This window comes from Dermacentor variabilis, chromosome 1, assembly GCF_050947875.1.
Source record: "Dermacentor variabilis isolate Ectoservices chromosome 1, ASM5094787v1, whole genome shotgun sequence".
Taxonomy (NCBI): domain Eukaryota; kingdom Metazoa; phylum Arthropoda; class Arachnida; order Ixodida; family Ixodidae; genus Dermacentor; species Dermacentor variabilis.
The window spans coordinates 122,671,714-122,689,673 of NC_134568.1; the positions used below are offsets into that span (position 1 = coordinate 122,671,714).

The 17,960-nt window shown below is 43.2% G+C and overlaps 1 protein-coding gene across 3 annotated transcripts in view; it reads left to right on the top strand.

The window, feature by feature from the left end:
* Positions 1-17,960, top strand: part of Sap-r (prosaposin) — a 100,574-nt gene that overhangs the window by 10,815 nt on the left and 71,799 nt on the right. For 2 of the 3 annotated variants that reach the window (XM_075694301.1, XM_075694311.1), the window contains exons 7-18: positions 713-847; positions 1,423-1,485; positions 1,718-1,774; positions 3,292-3,354; positions 3,917-4,015; positions 4,117-4,176; positions 5,438-5,497; positions 5,601-5,717; positions 6,921-7,041; positions 7,357-7,410; positions 12,819-12,898; positions 14,452-14,614. In XM_075694301.1, coding sequence (XP_075550416.1) covers positions 713-847; positions 1,423-1,485; positions 1,718-1,774; positions 3,292-3,354; positions 3,917-4,015; positions 4,117-4,176; positions 5,438-5,497; positions 5,601-5,717; positions 6,921-7,041; positions 7,357-7,410; positions 12,819-12,898; positions 14,452-14,614 — 1,072 coding nt within the window. The remainder of the gene's footprint in view (positions 1-712; positions 848-1,422; positions 1,486-1,717; positions 1,775-3,291; positions 3,355-3,916; positions 4,016-4,116; positions 4,177-5,437; positions 5,498-5,600; positions 5,718-6,920; positions 7,042-7,356; positions 7,411-12,818; positions 12,899-14,451; positions 14,615-17,960) is intronic. The other variant, XM_075694306.1, reaches the window with a different exon arrangement.

The window sequence follows — 17,960 nt, forward strand, 5'->3', positions numbered from 1 at the left end:
TGCTGAGAAAAAGAAACCTTAGCTCCATGCTATCGATGCTTATGTTTGTCCTACAAAAAGTTGTGATACTGATGAATAAAGGATTTGGAGGATGCTTAAGCTTTGCTTTTAAGAGTGGAATGCGAAAGCATTCAAAGATCCCTGACTGCTTCTCACGTTTCCCGGCAACTGCAGCTTATGTAACTGTAATGTTTACCTGGAAATACTGATGGCGAACGCTATGCATGAAGGCGAGCTTCAAGGTTCTTTCTTTTTTGTCCTCGTGTTCGCCTCTGTGCGCTGCTGCCGCGGATGTGCGGAGGCAAGCGCCATCTGGATGGTGTTGCAAGGAACCAAGCAGGAATCACCACTCTATGAATGGTAGAAATGCTGGAAAAGTGATTTGTGCTTAGTTTCCGCGTAGCAGAGTTATGTTTTCTCATATATTCAAATTACAATCTGGCACTATCATGTCTGCAGGTTGTGTGTAAGTCGTACTTTATGATTTTTCTGATGCATATCACTTTGAGAAATTCAGTTAGTTCAGTAACGGCTATGCGCCACGCATGATTTGGTATGCATGGTTTAGAGTGATTTTTTTGCTCATGAGATGCCCAGCGCCGGATGCCGACACTGGATTTTCTGCGACATGGGGCCCTTAATGCTGTCGCGTTAAAATCTTGAAGTGCATTGTTTTATTGAATGCATTGTCTTTCTCTCTTCACAACTTTAGTCAATGCAGTCTCGCCTCTTCCTGCCTTTGTCAAAAGAAGGTGCATCAGCATCAAGTGTTAAGAAGGAAGCCACATGCGCCGAGTGTAAGACTGCCATGAAGCACTCCAGAGAACTGTTCAAGAAATTGCCCTTGGTAATTGCAATATCTTGTTTATTCTTTTTTTCTTTATTTTGATAAGTCTGCTACTATAGGTTCCTGAAATTCTCATTTCATAATAGAAGTGTCGATTTTAATTTTTGCTGCTTTTGTAGTCTATGAATAAAGATACACGGTGAAGATGGCTTGCAATTTGTTTCCTTCCCTTTGTATGCTGCCTGCATTGCTGGTAAATTTTTTATTGTGTTCTTTATGATGTTTTGTTTTCTGTTAGTTTTGTTTGCTTAAATGCAATTTTTAGCATGCAACCACAGCTGTATTCATTGTGGAGAAATAGATCCTTACAGAATTTTAGTCATGATCATTACTCCTTATGAATTTTTCTTGGATTTTTTATACATTAGTGCATGACATATGTTCACAGCTGCTTCCGAAACAGCACTTTTTTTGGTCATTTCTAGAGCCAGCATTCTAAGTTAGTAATTCAATCCCTAATACCATGTCTTTAGTTCTTATAAAGGTCATCTTTTGTCTTAAAAAAATAGGGATGATTTTGCTTATGTTGGTTGTACTTGCTGCTATTTTATGGCACATTATATTTCCCATTACAGGCAGGAGTCAAGTCTGCGGTCCTGAAGGCTTGCCAAGGAAGGCTTGGCACTGCCAATCCTGAGGTACTGTGCAGTGCTGTGAATGTTTGTAAAGTTGAAATATTGATACTGCTTGTAAGCTTTCACATGTTGGAAGATGCAAAAGTGAACTATATTTGCAGTTATCAGCAGGGAATACATAGTACATTTTAGTGCACCCATTATGCACTGGCAATTTTAGTTAATGCAGTGGTTGGCTATGGTTTGATTAGGACCTGTGTGTGTGTGTGTTTAATTTGTAGCTGATTTCTTGCAGTGCTCCACATTGGTGAATGTTTTCCTGCCATCAGTCTTCAAGTACCTGCAGTCATTGGTGAGTATTAATTTTTAAAAGGCATGCGTCACTTGATATTGTCACATGACATTGCATCAATTGACACATTTTTGTGGTGTGTGTTTTTGGCATCTCTGTAGAGTAATGGTGTCGCATGGGTCACTGAGTGACTTGTAGCAGTCACATTTCTAACAGATTAGAGGCCAACTGCATGAAATATTGGGCTGCATAAGGAACCTAGCTTCAGATAGCGCGATATAGAGGAGCCTTCCCGCAAAACCCTGTGCTTGAAATATCAGCAGATGCTTCATGAAAAGCTAGCAAAAATACATATTTTTGGTACCGAAACTAAACGTGGTGCCATTACAGCTAGTTGAAAATGATGCAGAACCTGGAAAGTTGAAAAAGAATGCAGTGCCTAGGCATGACCATGGGGTTGAAAATCTTGTAGACCATGTGCTGCATTTCTGTCATATCTGCTTACCATCATGTGCCTGCGCCATCTGCTTAGGTATGATTTAAAGGATGCTGATAAGAAACGTAGACAACAACGAGCCTTTAGCTTTGCGAAGATCATTTCAATAGTTTATACTACTCATTTATAAGCAATTTAGTCAAAGCAAAATTTTGTTTCAGTTGGCCTTTATGATCACTTAAAGTATTGTTACCAAAATTGTAAGAGAAATTTTTCATGTGTTTTGTGTTTCATGGAGCTGTGCATTGTGGCCAAGAGTGTTTCGGTCACTTGGCATTGAGCCAGGGTGTGCAAAGGTCCTTGGGCCTTTTGGAAAATTGTTGAAATTAAAAAGTATGTTTTCAAAGCCCTTGACAGGCCTGGAATTCTTTTTTTTCCCCTTGAAAACCCTCGAATTTCTTAAGTAAGTCCAAGATCGATTGTGCAACCCGCTTTCTATGGTGAATCAGCATGAGCCTGGCAAACTTCCAGTTTTATAGAAACAGTGGTATAAAAACTTAAAGCTGGCGCGAGTGTACATGCTTCATACAACTTGCACAGAGCTGGAAAACCCCACAGTGGGTGAGAGTGAGACACTGGCACTTGGTGCTGGTTCGCCCCCTTCGGCGTGTGTGCGCTAATTTCCTCGTGGCTCATTAGAAACTTGAAGTGATCAAAGCTGGACATTTCCAATATAATTTTTGTGTCCGTAGTGCAATAAAGCTATCTACTATGATGTTTTGGAAATTTTGTTATAGTAAAAATTTGGCTCTTTGGGATGCTGCTCTTGACTGTTGAAATAGCTTTGACGGGGCCTGGAATGTCCTTGAATAGCCTTTAATTTTTGTCTCTGAAACTTGTATGAACCCTATGAACACTTGACATTGATCTGTTTCAGCGGAAAGCACATGAGCAAAAATAGAATTAGTTTACTAGCAGTTACTACCACCCACTCGGCATTTACCTGAAGAAGTTTGAGCAATAGCGTCATGGTGTGCTACATTCTACTGCTATGCTGGTATATTATGTCAAGTGGCTTATGATGTGAGGACATTTGAAGAAGATACGTTTCCTCATGAAAATTTATTTCCCTCTTTTTTAGAACCCTGAAGAGTTTTGTGCCTACGTGGATCGCTGCAAGGCTCCGAGCCCACCAAAACTGAACGTATGTCTTTCTATTTTATAAAAAGGGGATATTTTTGTGTTTTTCACAACATTTAGAGTGCAAGGCCAGGGTAATGTTGCGATTGTATCCCTATTATTCTTTCTTCCTTTCTTCTCCCGCTTCATCAGTGGATTTAGCAGCACTCCCCCTACATTATCTCCAGGGATGACCAGCTGTGAGCACTTGATAATAAGAAAGGAACAGAAACAAGCAAAAGTAATACCTGCATTATGCCAACCAAGATCTTGTTGCAGTGTTAATGTTAATACTTTCAAATAGAAGTGAGCATGATATCGATCAGTTAAGAAAAATTTGCCTCATTTGGAGTGTTTATTTTCTTAGATCTTTACTTGATGTAAGCATTTTACACATATGATGTGATCAGTAAAAGCACTTCCAGTACTTTTGCTGGAAATACATAGCATCCATACTGAGTGTCATTCAGGCATTTAAATTACCTCACATTCAGGTTGTATATTACCAACTTATTGTGCACTGTAGTGGCCTGTAAATTTTCTTTGTGGTCACTTTCTTTAGTGGGGCATTTATTTATCTCCTTCAGATCCCGCTAATCACCATAGGAAAGGACAATTTGACTTGCGACTTCTGCAAGCAGCTTGTGGAGCATGTGAGGCAAATTCTTGCTTCAAACACAACAGAGGTGTGTTGTGTTTCTTCTTTGTTGTGGAAAACATACGGTTTGGTTCATTGAACATTAGTCACAGTAAATATGCATGTTTTATTGCTTTTTTTCTTTTGCAGCAAGAATTTAAGCAGGCTTTGCTGAACTTCTGCGAAGAGCTTGGGGCTGCTGCTGAAGAGGTAAGAGGCTGTGATTATAAAACGTGCACATTTGCTGTGGTTTTGCATTGCAATAATGCCTAACCTTGATATAATTTTTTTCCCTTTATCATGGCTTGTGGCCTCATTGATTTCAATATTACTGTACCAGGGTTTGAATGCCTCCTCGTCGACCCGCCACGGTGGCTTAGCAGCTATGGTGTTGCGCTGCTATGCACGAGGTCATGGGATAAAATCCCGGCTGTGGCGGCCGCATTTGAGATGGGGGAAATGCTAAAATGCCCATGTAGCGTGCATTGGGTGTACGTTAAAGAACCCTAGATGGCCAAATTAATCAGGAGTCCCCCACTATGGCATGCCTCATAATCAGGTACTGGTTTTGGCGCATAAAACCCCAGAAAAATATTATATTATGCCTCCTTGAATACCCTTTCTTGATATTGAAAAAAAATGTTTAAGGACCTTTGATGTACCCATAAAAATAGAGGGGTATGTTGGGTTTTCTGAGAACTGGAGCAGAGGCGGTTTAGGTAATTTTACCGGCACACTTCAGGAAGGGATTTGGAGTTCAGAAGCTCTGCACTGTCTGAAATATAATGTCTTCTTGGTATTTGTGTAAAGTGTAATAAATTGAAAATGTCTGATTGACTGAAATTCATAGCACACGTGCTATTTTTCTTGTACAAATAGGTTATTCTCTGTCTTTTCTTTCCCCTTATATTTGATGGGCATATGTGTCCATCAAATATGTAATGTAAGCATAAGATTTGTAATGTACACTATACCCAAATTTGCTTTTGTACACTGGCAATGGGCCGCCTGTGCAAAGGTTCCCTAGATGTGCATATGAAAGGGTGAGGGAAATGCAATGTTCTTGCATTCATGGCATTTTGTCAAAGCTAAAAGCTTGCAAAGCTTTCTTGCATGTTGTGTGTAGGCTGATTTAGTGGCCCTTTCAAAGAGCCCTTCAACATTTTCAATTTTGTTTTTCATCAGTTACACAAGACTGGTGATTGGAGTTGCCTTTAGCATTTGCCATAGCACCAACATTGACATGTTTAATAATAAATTCTTAAATTGTCCTGGTGCTGCCTGAATTGCCTCGCAGTGGCAGCTTTAAGGGATGCTGCAAAGAAAGTAATGTCTACTGCATACATGTGTACGTGCATGCATCTGCGTGCACACACACAATGCACAAGCAGAGACACACACAGTTCTAGTGTTTAACGAAGTTAACGTGTGTTCTGTGGATTTATGTTTTCCTTTTCTTTCTGCGTTATAGTGCCAGAGCTTTGTTGACGATTACTTTGACATGGTGTACTCTTACCTTCTCGAAGCTCTTGTGAGTATACGCCTTTATGCCTTACTTTGTTGAGACCACTGCCAGCATTTGTGCACTAGTACTGCCATTGGCACTGACATAATGAATGCAATGTGTTCTGCAGGACCCGAATGTTTTCTGCAGTACCATTGGCCTCTGTTCTGCTAGCCGCATGAAGTCTGAGGAGAAGGCGCTGAACAAGCTCTTCATCAAGGCAATCCAAGGTGCACTGCAGCAGAAGGTGACTGGCTCTGGCCTCTTCTTTTCATCATTTGTGCTCTTGCCATATGTATGGTAGTTTTGCTTGGACGGCATAATTTTTGCTTTGTGTGTGTGTGCTTTAAAGTATAGCCGAATATCTCATTAATAATATTTATCTAGAGTTCTCTGGGTACCCAAGTTATATGTTGTGGCTGCTGAATGTAGTTAATTACTGGAATATGTTGGATGAGGTTTCTTTTGACATTACTAATAGGTAAATAGATGAGGTGGGATTTGTTCTAGTGAAAGAAACCTGCCCAAGCAGTCGCTGTTGGTATTGCGCATCAGTTGAGCTACCATACTGCTTTTTTTTAACTCTTTGTGCTTTCCTAAAAACTGCAGGTTTTGCTTCCTTTATGTTTTATAACACTGTATTCATCATTGAAATTGCCTGGGGTTCTCCCTCTAATTTTGAAAAATTTCAGCAAAATATTTTTGCGTTTGTTTGATTATCTTATTCTTGATGTGTTTCGCATATTTAGATAGAAATTAAAAATTTTTTCTAAGTACTTATATGTCTCATCATTGAAGTGCTAAGAGGAACCTATGTGCCAAATTGATGAAACTAACACTTGAAACTGCCTGAAACGAGACTTTGCTGATGTTTCGGCCGCAGGAGCGGCCTTCATCGAAGTCAATCTTGGGCATTGCTTTCTGTCCAAGCCAATTGTATAGCACCCATTGTAATAAATACCACAGGTAGTTGGTAGCTATATTATACACATCGTTAGGTGCATGGAACGTACAAACAGCCTTTATTCAATGTGTATTTTCTCAGAAATATGCATTTAAGTGTTCAAATTTTTTGAAGAACTTACACAAAGGTCAAAATTATTTTTAGTGTACCTTTAAGAATTTCCAAGCAGGCAGCCTGTAAAGGCCGTGTGGCAAGCACTGTTTTGCTACCTGTAGTGCACCCGTGTATCAGACTTACTCAGTTGTAAAATGTAATCAGCATTAGGGCTCTTTTAAGCGAGCGTTCTTGACACCACTATTATACCGAATGGAGGTTGGAGTACCTATGGCTTCATACATTTACAGCAGTACTTTCAAGGGAAAATATTTTTAGGAATGTGTATGAAAGCTAGCTAAGTTGAATAAGTACAGTGACTGCAGCATTTCCAGCTGTCCATAGTAATAATGCCTGTAGGAGGGTTTAAAAAGTCGTATGGTATTGCCTTAGGGCCACCTCAAGAACCTAAAAGCTGCCAAGAAAGTGAAGGGTTACTTGGAACCATCTCCTTCTGTTCCTCTTATCAAGGTCTACCCTGCTTTGCCAAAGAAATACTTTGACAACAACAAATGTGAGTTTGCTTGCTTCTTGTTTATACCAGGTCTCTCTCTATCAGTTTAGTACAACCAGAATGACATAATTGTGTACATAAATGTATTCATATTCAAGTAAACCTAATACATAGGATTGCTTTATTTGCACTTCTGTAATATAGTGTATGTGCAACCGTAAACATGATATACAAGAGGTAGTTTTGATATCATGGTAGAGGAACAACAAAAACAAAAAAAGCTATCATTTGCTAGTTGCAGTGCAGCCAAAAGTACAATGAAATGCAAGTGACATGGACACTTGGGCATGTTTATTTACATTTTCACCTTTTCAGCTGAAATTGCATTTCCCATGGTAAAGACCTTCCCTGCCCAGTATAGCCCAATTGGTAGGTACTCTTGGCTTTTTTTTTGTTTTTCTTCTTTTTTGTTTGTTTTGGTTACTGGAAGAGGTTGCAACATAGGTCTCAAGTGTGGTGTGCAGGACCGTGAGACTCTTGTGTATTGTTCACTGAGGCCCTCCCAAGTATGCATACCAGCCATCCCCACCCTATTTGCCTCAACCTAGGCAGTGTATCCTTCCTCCCCAAACAATCCTTTCCAGGAAGTTCTATTTTCTTTCTCTCCCTTTTTTTTCTGGGAGGAGGGAAGGCATTAAGTAGTTCTACTACTGCTACTAGTATTACTACTACATAGAACCTCATTGAAACGTTCCTTTTCATTACGTTTTCCAGGCCCTTACACTCTGAAGCACCGTTCCTGTTTATTTTCGATAGTTCTTTGTACTAGCTTCTTGTTTGCTATGTTTATTTTCCTGGTTGTTGTGTCCAAAAACTGCAACTTGCCACCACTAGTGCGGCATTGTCCTTTGGCAGTATAGGGTTCGAAACGAGGCCCAATAGCCAATGGGACATGTCATGGGCTAGGCTGACAGGTAGGTGACCATCTAGAATAGGAAGCGAGCAAGAGAGAGAGAACAAACATTTAATAATGTGAATCAGTGAGAAAGAGTTCTTTCTTCACCCAAGGCGGGTGGCCTCCTCAGTCCAGGTACCCATTGGCCCTTGCTGCTTCCCTGCTGTGGTTCACCAGCTTTCGCTGGTCCTCCAAGTCTGGGGCCGCGAGCATGGCCTCCCACGATTCTTGGCGGTCTTCTTCTGTGCTTTTGTTTTTGTTTCTTGATTGAGCTTATTGATTGTTGGGTTCAGCAAGATTAGGACACCCCATCACCATGTGACAAAGGGTATCTGGCGCCCCGCAGGATAGGCAGAGGTATGAGAATTGGGCCGGGTGCATTCTATGCATTATAATGCTGTGTACATAGGAGTTTGTTTGGAGATGCCGCAGAGCAACTGTCTTCTCTGGTTAGACTGGGGTGCGGTAAGGGGTGTACCCTTCTTTCAAATTTGTAATGCTGCAGGATATCAGAATATTTTTTGGTAATGTTCTCGGACCTTGTTGCCTTTTGAAACCCCTCTGGCAGGAAAGCCCCGCTTGTATGATCTCAGGTTGCAGTGTGTGCCGCTTCGTTTCCCGTCAGTGACTCGTGGCTAGAGGTCCAGACGATGTAGGTCTCGGGAACTTGCGTGCATTTTGATATTTATTGCAGGATTGCCTTTTCGAAAATTACAATATGCGGATTGCGAGTTGCTCAGTATTACGGCATTTTCTGTGCATGTGGAGATGGCCAGCGCTATTGCCACCTCTTCGGCCGTGTCCGAATCTCTTGCGATTATTGTTGTAGCTGCCTTTTCTTCCCCTTTGGTATTAATTGCAGTTATTGTGAAAGCAGGTATCCTTGGATACTTAGCCGCATCTGTGAATCTTATGTTAGGGCCTGCAGAGAATTTCTCGTGGAGTGCTCTTGCTCTTGCTCGTCTTTTTTCCTCATGAAAGTTTGGCACCAAGGTTATAATGGTACCAGCAGTAACCGCCACCATGCAACCTTGACCTTGAAGGTAACAGCGACTGTTGTCGTTGAGCTGAAAGGTGATGACACTATAGCACACTGCCTATAGCAATCTATAGCATGGTCAGTGAGCTCTGCAAGCTTTTCCAGTGGCAAATCAGGTGCTGTGGCTAATGCCATGTCAACATTTTGCAGCAAGCGCTGGAAAAACTGCTCACGAAGAACTAGGCTGTCCCTGTTCTGCCCACAGCTATTCAGGAGTGGTCGCATGTCATGAAGCAGCTGTGATGGGCGTCTGTTGTCGAGTTCTTTCATATTGAGCAGCTGTTGAAGGTGCCTGAACTCGGAAGGAGTCTTGCTTGCGAGCACAGCTGCCTTGAAACGGTCGTACGGCGTGTCTAGATGGCAGCGTCCATAATGTTGCTGAACTCTCTAGCGATTTCGGGCGAGAGAGCTGGGAGAGATTCAACCTGGGTAAACCACACGGAAAGGTTATGTGACCAGAATTGCAGTAGTTGTAGCTGGACAACCAAGACACTTTCCGAGGCCACAGCTGTTGTCTTGTTCATCGCTGGGGGCGCAATACCTGTGCCAGTGGCGACCACATCGCCTACTGTGCGGCTGCCTGACGATTCCATGGGTGCAGCGTCGATGCCCAGGGGTTGCATGTTCAGATCAAGTGTGGGTCACCACACTATAGGGATTGAAACAAGGCCCATGAGCTGTGTTGTGGGCTATGCCAGCAAGTAGATGACCATCCAAAATAGGAAGCAAAAAAGAACCGATTTTTTTATTCTCCCCAAGCGCGTCTCAAGGAGCCTGAGCATGGTGCAGGAGCATGCAAAGTGGGGCTGCAACCGAGGAAGCCAAAGGAGTCACTATAGGCACTGCCTATGTTTACTGCCAATTGTCTAATTAAAAATGGTCACTTTGCAGAACCTGCTATGTGGCACAGAAGGATCGTCATCAGCATGTTCAGATTGTTGCCGGTTGCTGATATCAACATTGCTCATAAAGTTGAAAGTGATGAGGAGGTGGATGAAGGCACGAGGAGTCTCCCCATACTCACATTAGTGGTGGTCATCCCATGTTCTTTGATACCTTGCGTGATTACTTTGATATACGAGGCTGTACAGAAACTGAAAAAGGGCTGCGAGCACTTGAAAAGAGGCTGCTTTTATTGAAAATTTGACCCAAGCATCAGATGGCGTTGGCAAACTTCATTTAGTGTAATTCATGGCTAGGACTGCTCCAAAAAAGCATTTGATGTTTGGTTTGACTGCCAGGCAGAGATAACAAGCTTTACTGAGTAGATTCTCAGCAACTTGTTAGCTTCCTATTGAACTAGTGATATAGGGCATAATTCTATATAAGCCTGCTAAAGAATTAAATTTCATAAAAACATGTACCATTTGTAAAATCATTTTATTGATGAAACTAGCTTAGTTTCGCATGAGATAGTCTTGTATTTTCTTATGCTTGGGCAATTTCGCTACCTGCGACGCACGCACTTCTCCACATTGTCTAAAGAGTTGGAGCAGCTGAGTCCGCAACTTCTTCATTTGCGCTGAAGCACCGGACTAGTGCGAGTGCCCCAGTCACCTAGGAGGATGTGGGCAAAGGACCATCGTTGCTTTCCTCATTGTGCCCACTTTCACTTGTGCTCGGTACCATGTCAGCAATGTAGTCTTCGTTTTCTGGCTCTCCCGTGGTCGTGACACCATCATCTGCACTCACAAACTCATCGACCATTGACTTGTCAATGGCTTCCAGAAATTCTTAAAATTATGGGGTTTTACGTGGCAAAACCACTTTCTGATTATAAGGCACGCCGTAGTGGAGGACTCCGGAAATTTTGACCACCTGGGGTTCTTTAACGTGCACCTAAATCTAAGTACACCGGTGTTTTCGCATTTCGCTCCCATCGAAATGCGGCCACTGTGGCCGGGATTCGATCCCGCGACCTCGTGCTCAGCAGCCCAACACCATAGCCACTGAGCAACCACGGCGGGTATCCGGAAATTCTGACAGCTTGGTCCAAACTTCGGCAATACCGGCAACGGCTTCGTCACACTCGTCAGAATTTACAGTCACCACCGGGCACTCAAAAGCCGGCACGCCATCTGAAGCAATATCGGATGAACCACTTGTACACGGCCATGCATATGCATCGGACGCCACGGGCACCGGGTCGCGAGTTTGTCTGCTTTAGCCCTAATCTCCCCCGTCAAGATTGTGCTGAGAGTGCTCCTCAGAATCTTGCGTGCTGCGGGGTCATCCGACTTCTCACCACGTTCAACCGGATTTGTAATTCCAAGCTTCACGGCAAAAAGCTAATTCTGCCACTTCATCATGGCAACACTGCGGGAGAAGGCCCACAAGGTGCAAACACAATGAACCAGAAAAGCAGCGATACAACTTGCACTTGCGCCATCTTGCACGAGTGCGTAAGAGCCTCTGATTGGCTGTCTGAGCAAGCGCCAAGGCGGGCCAGGATAATTTTTTGCAGGGGGGTGTTGATGTCTCATCCGACGCAGCACAGTCACGGTAGGGAGAGCGGGTGGATGGAACTGCGCCACCAGGTTTCCCTGCCACTACGAGGGAAAGCCAACTTCTGGGGGCACTTTTGCGCCGCTTGTAGTTCGATATATCGGGAGTCGCTGCTATATTTATTAGATGTAAGCGTAATTTTTGCTATATATGCTTATTGTAACTATACCGTGTTCAGAAATTGTTCGATATACAGAATAATTTGATGTAAACTGTTTCGATATAGTCGGGTTCCTCCTGTATACACATACGTTTATTACACGGAAACTTTCGCTCCCGAACGAATCAGATAACTCTGCCAGCAGGTTCTCTGCGACGCAGGGCCCAAAGCACTACTCACGTTTAAAATAATAATGTGCACGATGCTCTTGCTTTGATCACAAGAAGGGGGGCATCTCGGTAGGCACATATCGGCAGCGCGCTTCGGGAATTTCTGCAACCCATTTCGTAAATCTTATGTGCCTAAAAACTTCTTTGATTTATCCGCGATAGATGTGTTTTCCTAATCGCGATGGGTAACTCAATATAGAACGATTCCTAAACTGTTCTAGTCTTGTAGTTCCGGAATCTCACGTGTGCAGGCGGCCGTGAACTCGGCTAGGCAAACCACACAGGCGTACCGACGACCTTTCACTGTTGTAAATGCATGCTCATGATCTACAGGAGTACAAATGGAAACTGGCAAAAACGAATAAGCAAAAATAACCAAAATACAAATAAACAAAAATGAAAGTGGGAGACAGCATGTCGCCCGTGGGAGCTGAACTCTCAACTCCTGCACGACGTGCAGTACTCTCCAAATTGAGCTTCGTTGAAGACTGGCTGTCCTTGCATCCCCTTTAGTGGGTATTTATGTGCATGCACATATAACCTGGCCCTGAGAGCGTTGGCAAGCACTACTCGCGACTGGCTGTGGAGGTGGAACATCCATTAAGCTGTGCAGGTGTCACGTAGGGCATTATCTTGGGAGCAAGCAACTTGCCAATAATTTCGTACATTTACTACCCCAAGATTGCCAGTCGGAAGACCCTCGCTATGCAGTGAGCAAGAAGAATTGGGAAGGGCCCAGTGAAGCCTCTCAGTACCCCTTATTCTTTTTGCTCAGGAATTCTTTTGGTACTTTTGGCATCAGTGAGGCATAAAAAACAACATTGAAGTTGCTCTTGAAGCTGATTGATTTTCAGTTGAGTTTCACGGTGAGAGTGCTGTAATATGAAGTGGGTTTATGAAATTTTGCTGGATTATAAGTCATATAGTCATGCAACCAAATGCCACTTACTGCCATAGGGAACAGCCTATAGGGAACATCTTTATCTTTTGTCTTTTTATTTATTTCAGTTGAGGACATTTACACCTGTTCTATTTGCAAGGCATTCATCACCCTTCTTGAGCAAGTCATACCAGTAAATGCAACTGTGGTGAGCATAATTTATCCATGCTTCCTTTGCATTAGGATTTTGCATGCCCACATGGGTCACAGTGCTGTTAGTGAAGTGCACGTGCTATAATTATGGTAACAAATTTACCTTAAATATTTACTTCAGCATGTTTATAGTGAGTTCACCATATACCCAGAGAACCGTTTATGCCCCATAGATTTCCACAAAACATCATGTTTTAGGCTTTGCACACATCCTATAGATAATTTCTATAATTCTTCAAACAACATTACAAATACGTACTATGGATAATCTAAGTCCCATCCAGATCATGTTGCTGTAACGTTGAAAGGATGTCGCAGCTGGACATAAGTGACCTCTAATAGATGCTACTTTTAGTTATGCAGGAGGTTCATAGAACATCTAATGGATCTTTTCTGTTCACATTATAATGAGCTGCATACCTGCAAGTGCCACAGCAGATGTACTATCAAACACAAATGAAATGCGATCAGCAGAGCGCGTGACCGAAGCAGGACTGAAAACACAGTGTGGCATCGACCAGCCATCATTGTACACATGCACGTGCATATGGTTTCGATGCGGAATGCGGGCCTGCTTGTCCTACTGCAGTTTCGTCACCTGTATTTTGTTTGGAACTTGCATTCTCACGCCGCCATTGCAGTGCCATACCTATCTGCGATTACTGTTAAGGTGGCTGGCACTGCTGTTGCTCCTTCAGTGCAATACATTTTTGGGAGTATTCAAATTACGATGGGGACACTTGGCAACTTTGATGGGGGTAACAAAAGCAAAGCAGTGGACGTTAGGAAGCTGGGTGCATGCCAGCTATATCATGCTACAGATGCAGCAATGGTGCTAGCCACCATAACAGTGTTGTACTGCCAGGTGGGAACGGCACTGCCATGGAGAGATGAGAAAACAGCTTTCGGACAAAATACAGGTGACGTTTATTGCAGTAGTGGGAGCAGCGCTGCACTCTGCATGAGAACCACAAGCTCACGCACGAGCAAAATGACTGGCTGACAATGTGAACTGTACCTTTAGTTACGGTATGCTTCGGCCTGTTTGAAATCAAGGACAAATGAAATGCTGTTTGCATTTCATTTGTCATTTCATAGGCCTCCGAGGAGCTATGTTCGTGCGGGTCATTGCTATCAGTTTCCTGACTGATTGAAGGCACTCTCTATACTTTAATATTGTCACTCCAAATTGTTTAAAATTTTTGTGTTTAATGTTTTAAATCTAGTCCTAAACTGCTCAAATATTTGACGGACTATTTGCTGTGCTCCTGCAGCCCTGATTGGCTAAGAGGCCCCTACCTTCCACAGCGCTGCAAACAGCTTGTGAAATGAAGTGTAGTTGCTATTTAATGGCCATCTTGATACATGCCTGCAGTGGAAGATCTGGTATCATCACTAAGTTTTTTATTAGGTTGTAAAGTTATTTTGAAGTTTTCATATTTTTCCTTGCTTTCTGTCAAAGTAGAATGTAATGAATCATTTGAGCCCATTGCGTAGCCATGCTTGATTTTACTCAACCTTACAGTTCTGTGTACCTTTGTGTTGCAGGAAGACGTGAAGTTTGTCCTTGACCAAATTTGTGAGCTCTTCCCTGCAGAAACGGAAAAAAACTGTCGAAGCTTCGTTGACAAAAATGCAGAAGTGATCCTCAATTTTCTGGCCCATGATGTTGCCCCAGCCGTCATTTGCCATGAAATAACTCTTTGCATGTGTGAGTATTTGATGATATGCTGTCTAGCATGACAGCAAAATACCACGATTTCATGTGCATTACTTGCCCTTGCTTGCCATCCACACCATCCCTTACAACTCCTGAAAAGTGGAAAACAAAATATAGGTACGCATACACAGGTTGCACAAGTAACAGTATATAGTAGTGTTATAAAGCATTAAAAGCAACCTGGCAGAATTTTGGTGCAAAACGGGAGCTCTAGGAGCAAGCTTGTTTGGCATGTGTAAATGCTGTCACTGTTGCTTTCATTTGAAGCATCCTGTAGCTTCATGGTAACATGGAGTCCACTTGCAGATCAGGCCATTTGCGATGTAACGGCTGATATGTTGTTCTAGACCAGATATAACACACAGAGCGAGATGTGCACTCGAATGCAAATTGTAAAGGCCAGCGTCCCATTGCTAGCAATGGCCTACTGCCTTCACTTTATTTATGATAGGGTGCGCATGCATATCGCTTAGAATACAGCTGCGTGAAACAAGACACTGGCTGAAGTGCAACTGCTGTATGAAATAACCTGAAGACATGCCAAGCAGTCTATTAAAATTGAGAGGCAAGACAAGCGCAGAGTGGAAGGACACACCCAGTGAATAAATGAAAAGTGAATGAGGCACTTTGCCTTCAAGCAGCATTGCCACATGCTTGGGCAGAAATGCATGCAGAATTCCGAAAAATTCTGTAGATGAGAATATACATACTATTTGTATAGTCTTTTGCAAATTTTTGTTAACTGTATGGAAAGCAGAGTGACAAGCAGTTGCTTGAATAACATTTATATTGGCAGAGCAGGGTCATTGCAGAAAAGCATTGTGGCTATGGCCAGGCTAATGTTATTATACAAAGTATTAAGGGGTGGGTTCCACTGAGTTGCTCGTGGAAGCACGTGCTTACCACTCATGTTCGGCCCCAGAAAAGGGCCATCTGCCTGCAAGCACTCTCGTGAAGTTGTACCAGGAAGCCTCAAAGCAACTATGTACAGGTCTATTTGTCTCAAACGTGTGCATTTATAAATTTTCGCAAGCATTTATATTAAATAGATGTTGCAGAGCGAAGCAGCATCAGGATCAAACTACGCTAGCATACACTGTTCTCATGTTGTCCGAATGGCTGTTAGCGGGAGTTTCAACCATCTATATTTCGAGTAGAAAATCAAGGTGGCTTAAGGAGAGCAGACACATTCTTCATGAATGCCCTGGGCGCCCTTATTTTAGCATGTTACTACTCGGAAAATGTGCATAAATTTGACTTGCCCTTGGAGATTTCAAAACTTCTCCGTAGTGCTGAATATTTTGCAAAAAAAAAATGCCTGTACAAACCTGTAAATGGAGTAACACTGCCGCCATGGTGCACATTGCTCATGTAAAGCGCACTTTCTTTCATCACTTGGCTATTGATTGTAAGCACTTCCTGCACATGGACACTAGCATCACGGGTATGCTGTGGCCAGCCTACCCGGGTATTTAGCGCACTGCTGTGCTGAAAGTCTAGCGTAAACACCACTTAACTGCGACACCTGTGTGGCCCACGTAACCTTTTTTTTTCGTGCCTATGGCATATTGTACTGTGGCCAGCAGCAACCAGCAAAGCGTGCCAGGTTTGCACCTGCTGCGCTGTACATTGAGCGTGGGAAATGGTTTCTGTGATGCACACTTGGGGCTCATTCACTCTGGCGACTCGCAGAGGTTGTGCGACCAAGTTGGTTGCAAATACCGTATAGGCTCGTGTAAGCGCCGCAGTCGTGTAAGGGCCGCACCTCCAACTTGGCATCCCAAAATTTAGGAAAAAAAAAAATTCCAATTCAGAAGCAGTTGTGTTCGGTGCTTCGATGCTGTTGTGTGCATCGATGCGTGCATCGGCAAATTTTTGTACACTGTACTTTTTCCTTGCACCTATTAGATGGCCAGAGGCAAGGTGTGCACAAGATCCGGGGTGTGCTCGAGTCGCCAGCTCTGCTGGCACCATTTTGACCAAAAGGTCTAGCTAGTCCTGTGCACGGGCCGCACCTCGTCAAAATTGTGAAAGAAAGTGCAGCCCTTCGCGAGTCTATATGGTATTCTGGTACACTCAAGTCGCAAAGTGACCACTTGCAAACAGTTGTAAATGGCCACTTTTGGTCGAAAAACAACTGTTTAGGGTCAGTCGCCCGCTGCTCGATTTTATGGCACGCTCGCACCGAGAAACTTTCTATCGCACAAGGAACCGCGCGATAGTCGGCGGCAAAATGGGTGAATTCAGACTGGATTTCTTGCTGCGTGAAATGCTCGTTGCTGCCCACCAGCTCACTAGATGCGCTGAAAATTGCCAGGTCACTTCTCATAGGTTTGTTCTGAATTCATGGTTAGTGCAAGAATATTTCGTATGTGTCTATAAAACAGAAAAATGAAATACACTACACACAACAATTCCAGGCATTAGATTATGTGGGCAAATACGGTAATGAACATCCGTAAAAATCTTGAATCACACTTGCATGTCATTTGGCTTCGTGCCCCTTTAGCATCACAAACACTCTTGACTGTAGCCTTTGTAGCTACGAAGACGGTATGCTGGCCATCAATGTTGTGTTGGTCGGGCTCATAGCTGCAGTGCGTGTATGATTGTACTGCTGGTCTCAACTTTTCGCTATGTAGGGCAAGACGTCGTTAGCGCTCGCCAGTTGCATTGCACTACACTTGTATATACACATTGGATAAACAGTGTTCTTACATTGCAGAGCAATTAATTTTACAATGGGCTGGAATGACCGCGTTAATTTTCTCCAAGGCAACTGTGCAGAGGGAAAAAATGCTACATACTCATGGCGAAAGCCTGATTTGGCTCGTAACAGCATGGGAAACATATATGCGTTTCCACAGCTATTTTTAATGCTTATAACATCCACATACTACACAGTACACGCCTCCTGGAAACTTCTCTTCACATGAAGCATGGCGCAGATGTGCACAACACCAGCAAATATACTTGCTAACAACGGCATGACCGGCCATACCTGCACCATTTGCAAAATAGTTTACTGGATCTTTGCAACTGAGAGCAGCGTCTGCCCCTATCCCATCCATTCTGTTGAAATCCCATGCTCTGATTGGCTTGCAACAAGTGAAGCTTTTTTTTCGGTGGTGAAAATCTGTCTCGAACTGATCAGTACAAGGAGGCCTTTTTTCTGTCATGTAGAATTTTCGGTTGCCGATGTGGTCGCCGACCAGGCAATTTCCCCATATGAATGGGGCATCACAGTCATGTGACAGGAAAATTGTTCAGTGGGTGCTTTTTGGACAAAAGCGTCCATTTGCGGCTATTTGTGAGCGGTCGCTTTGCGACTTGATTG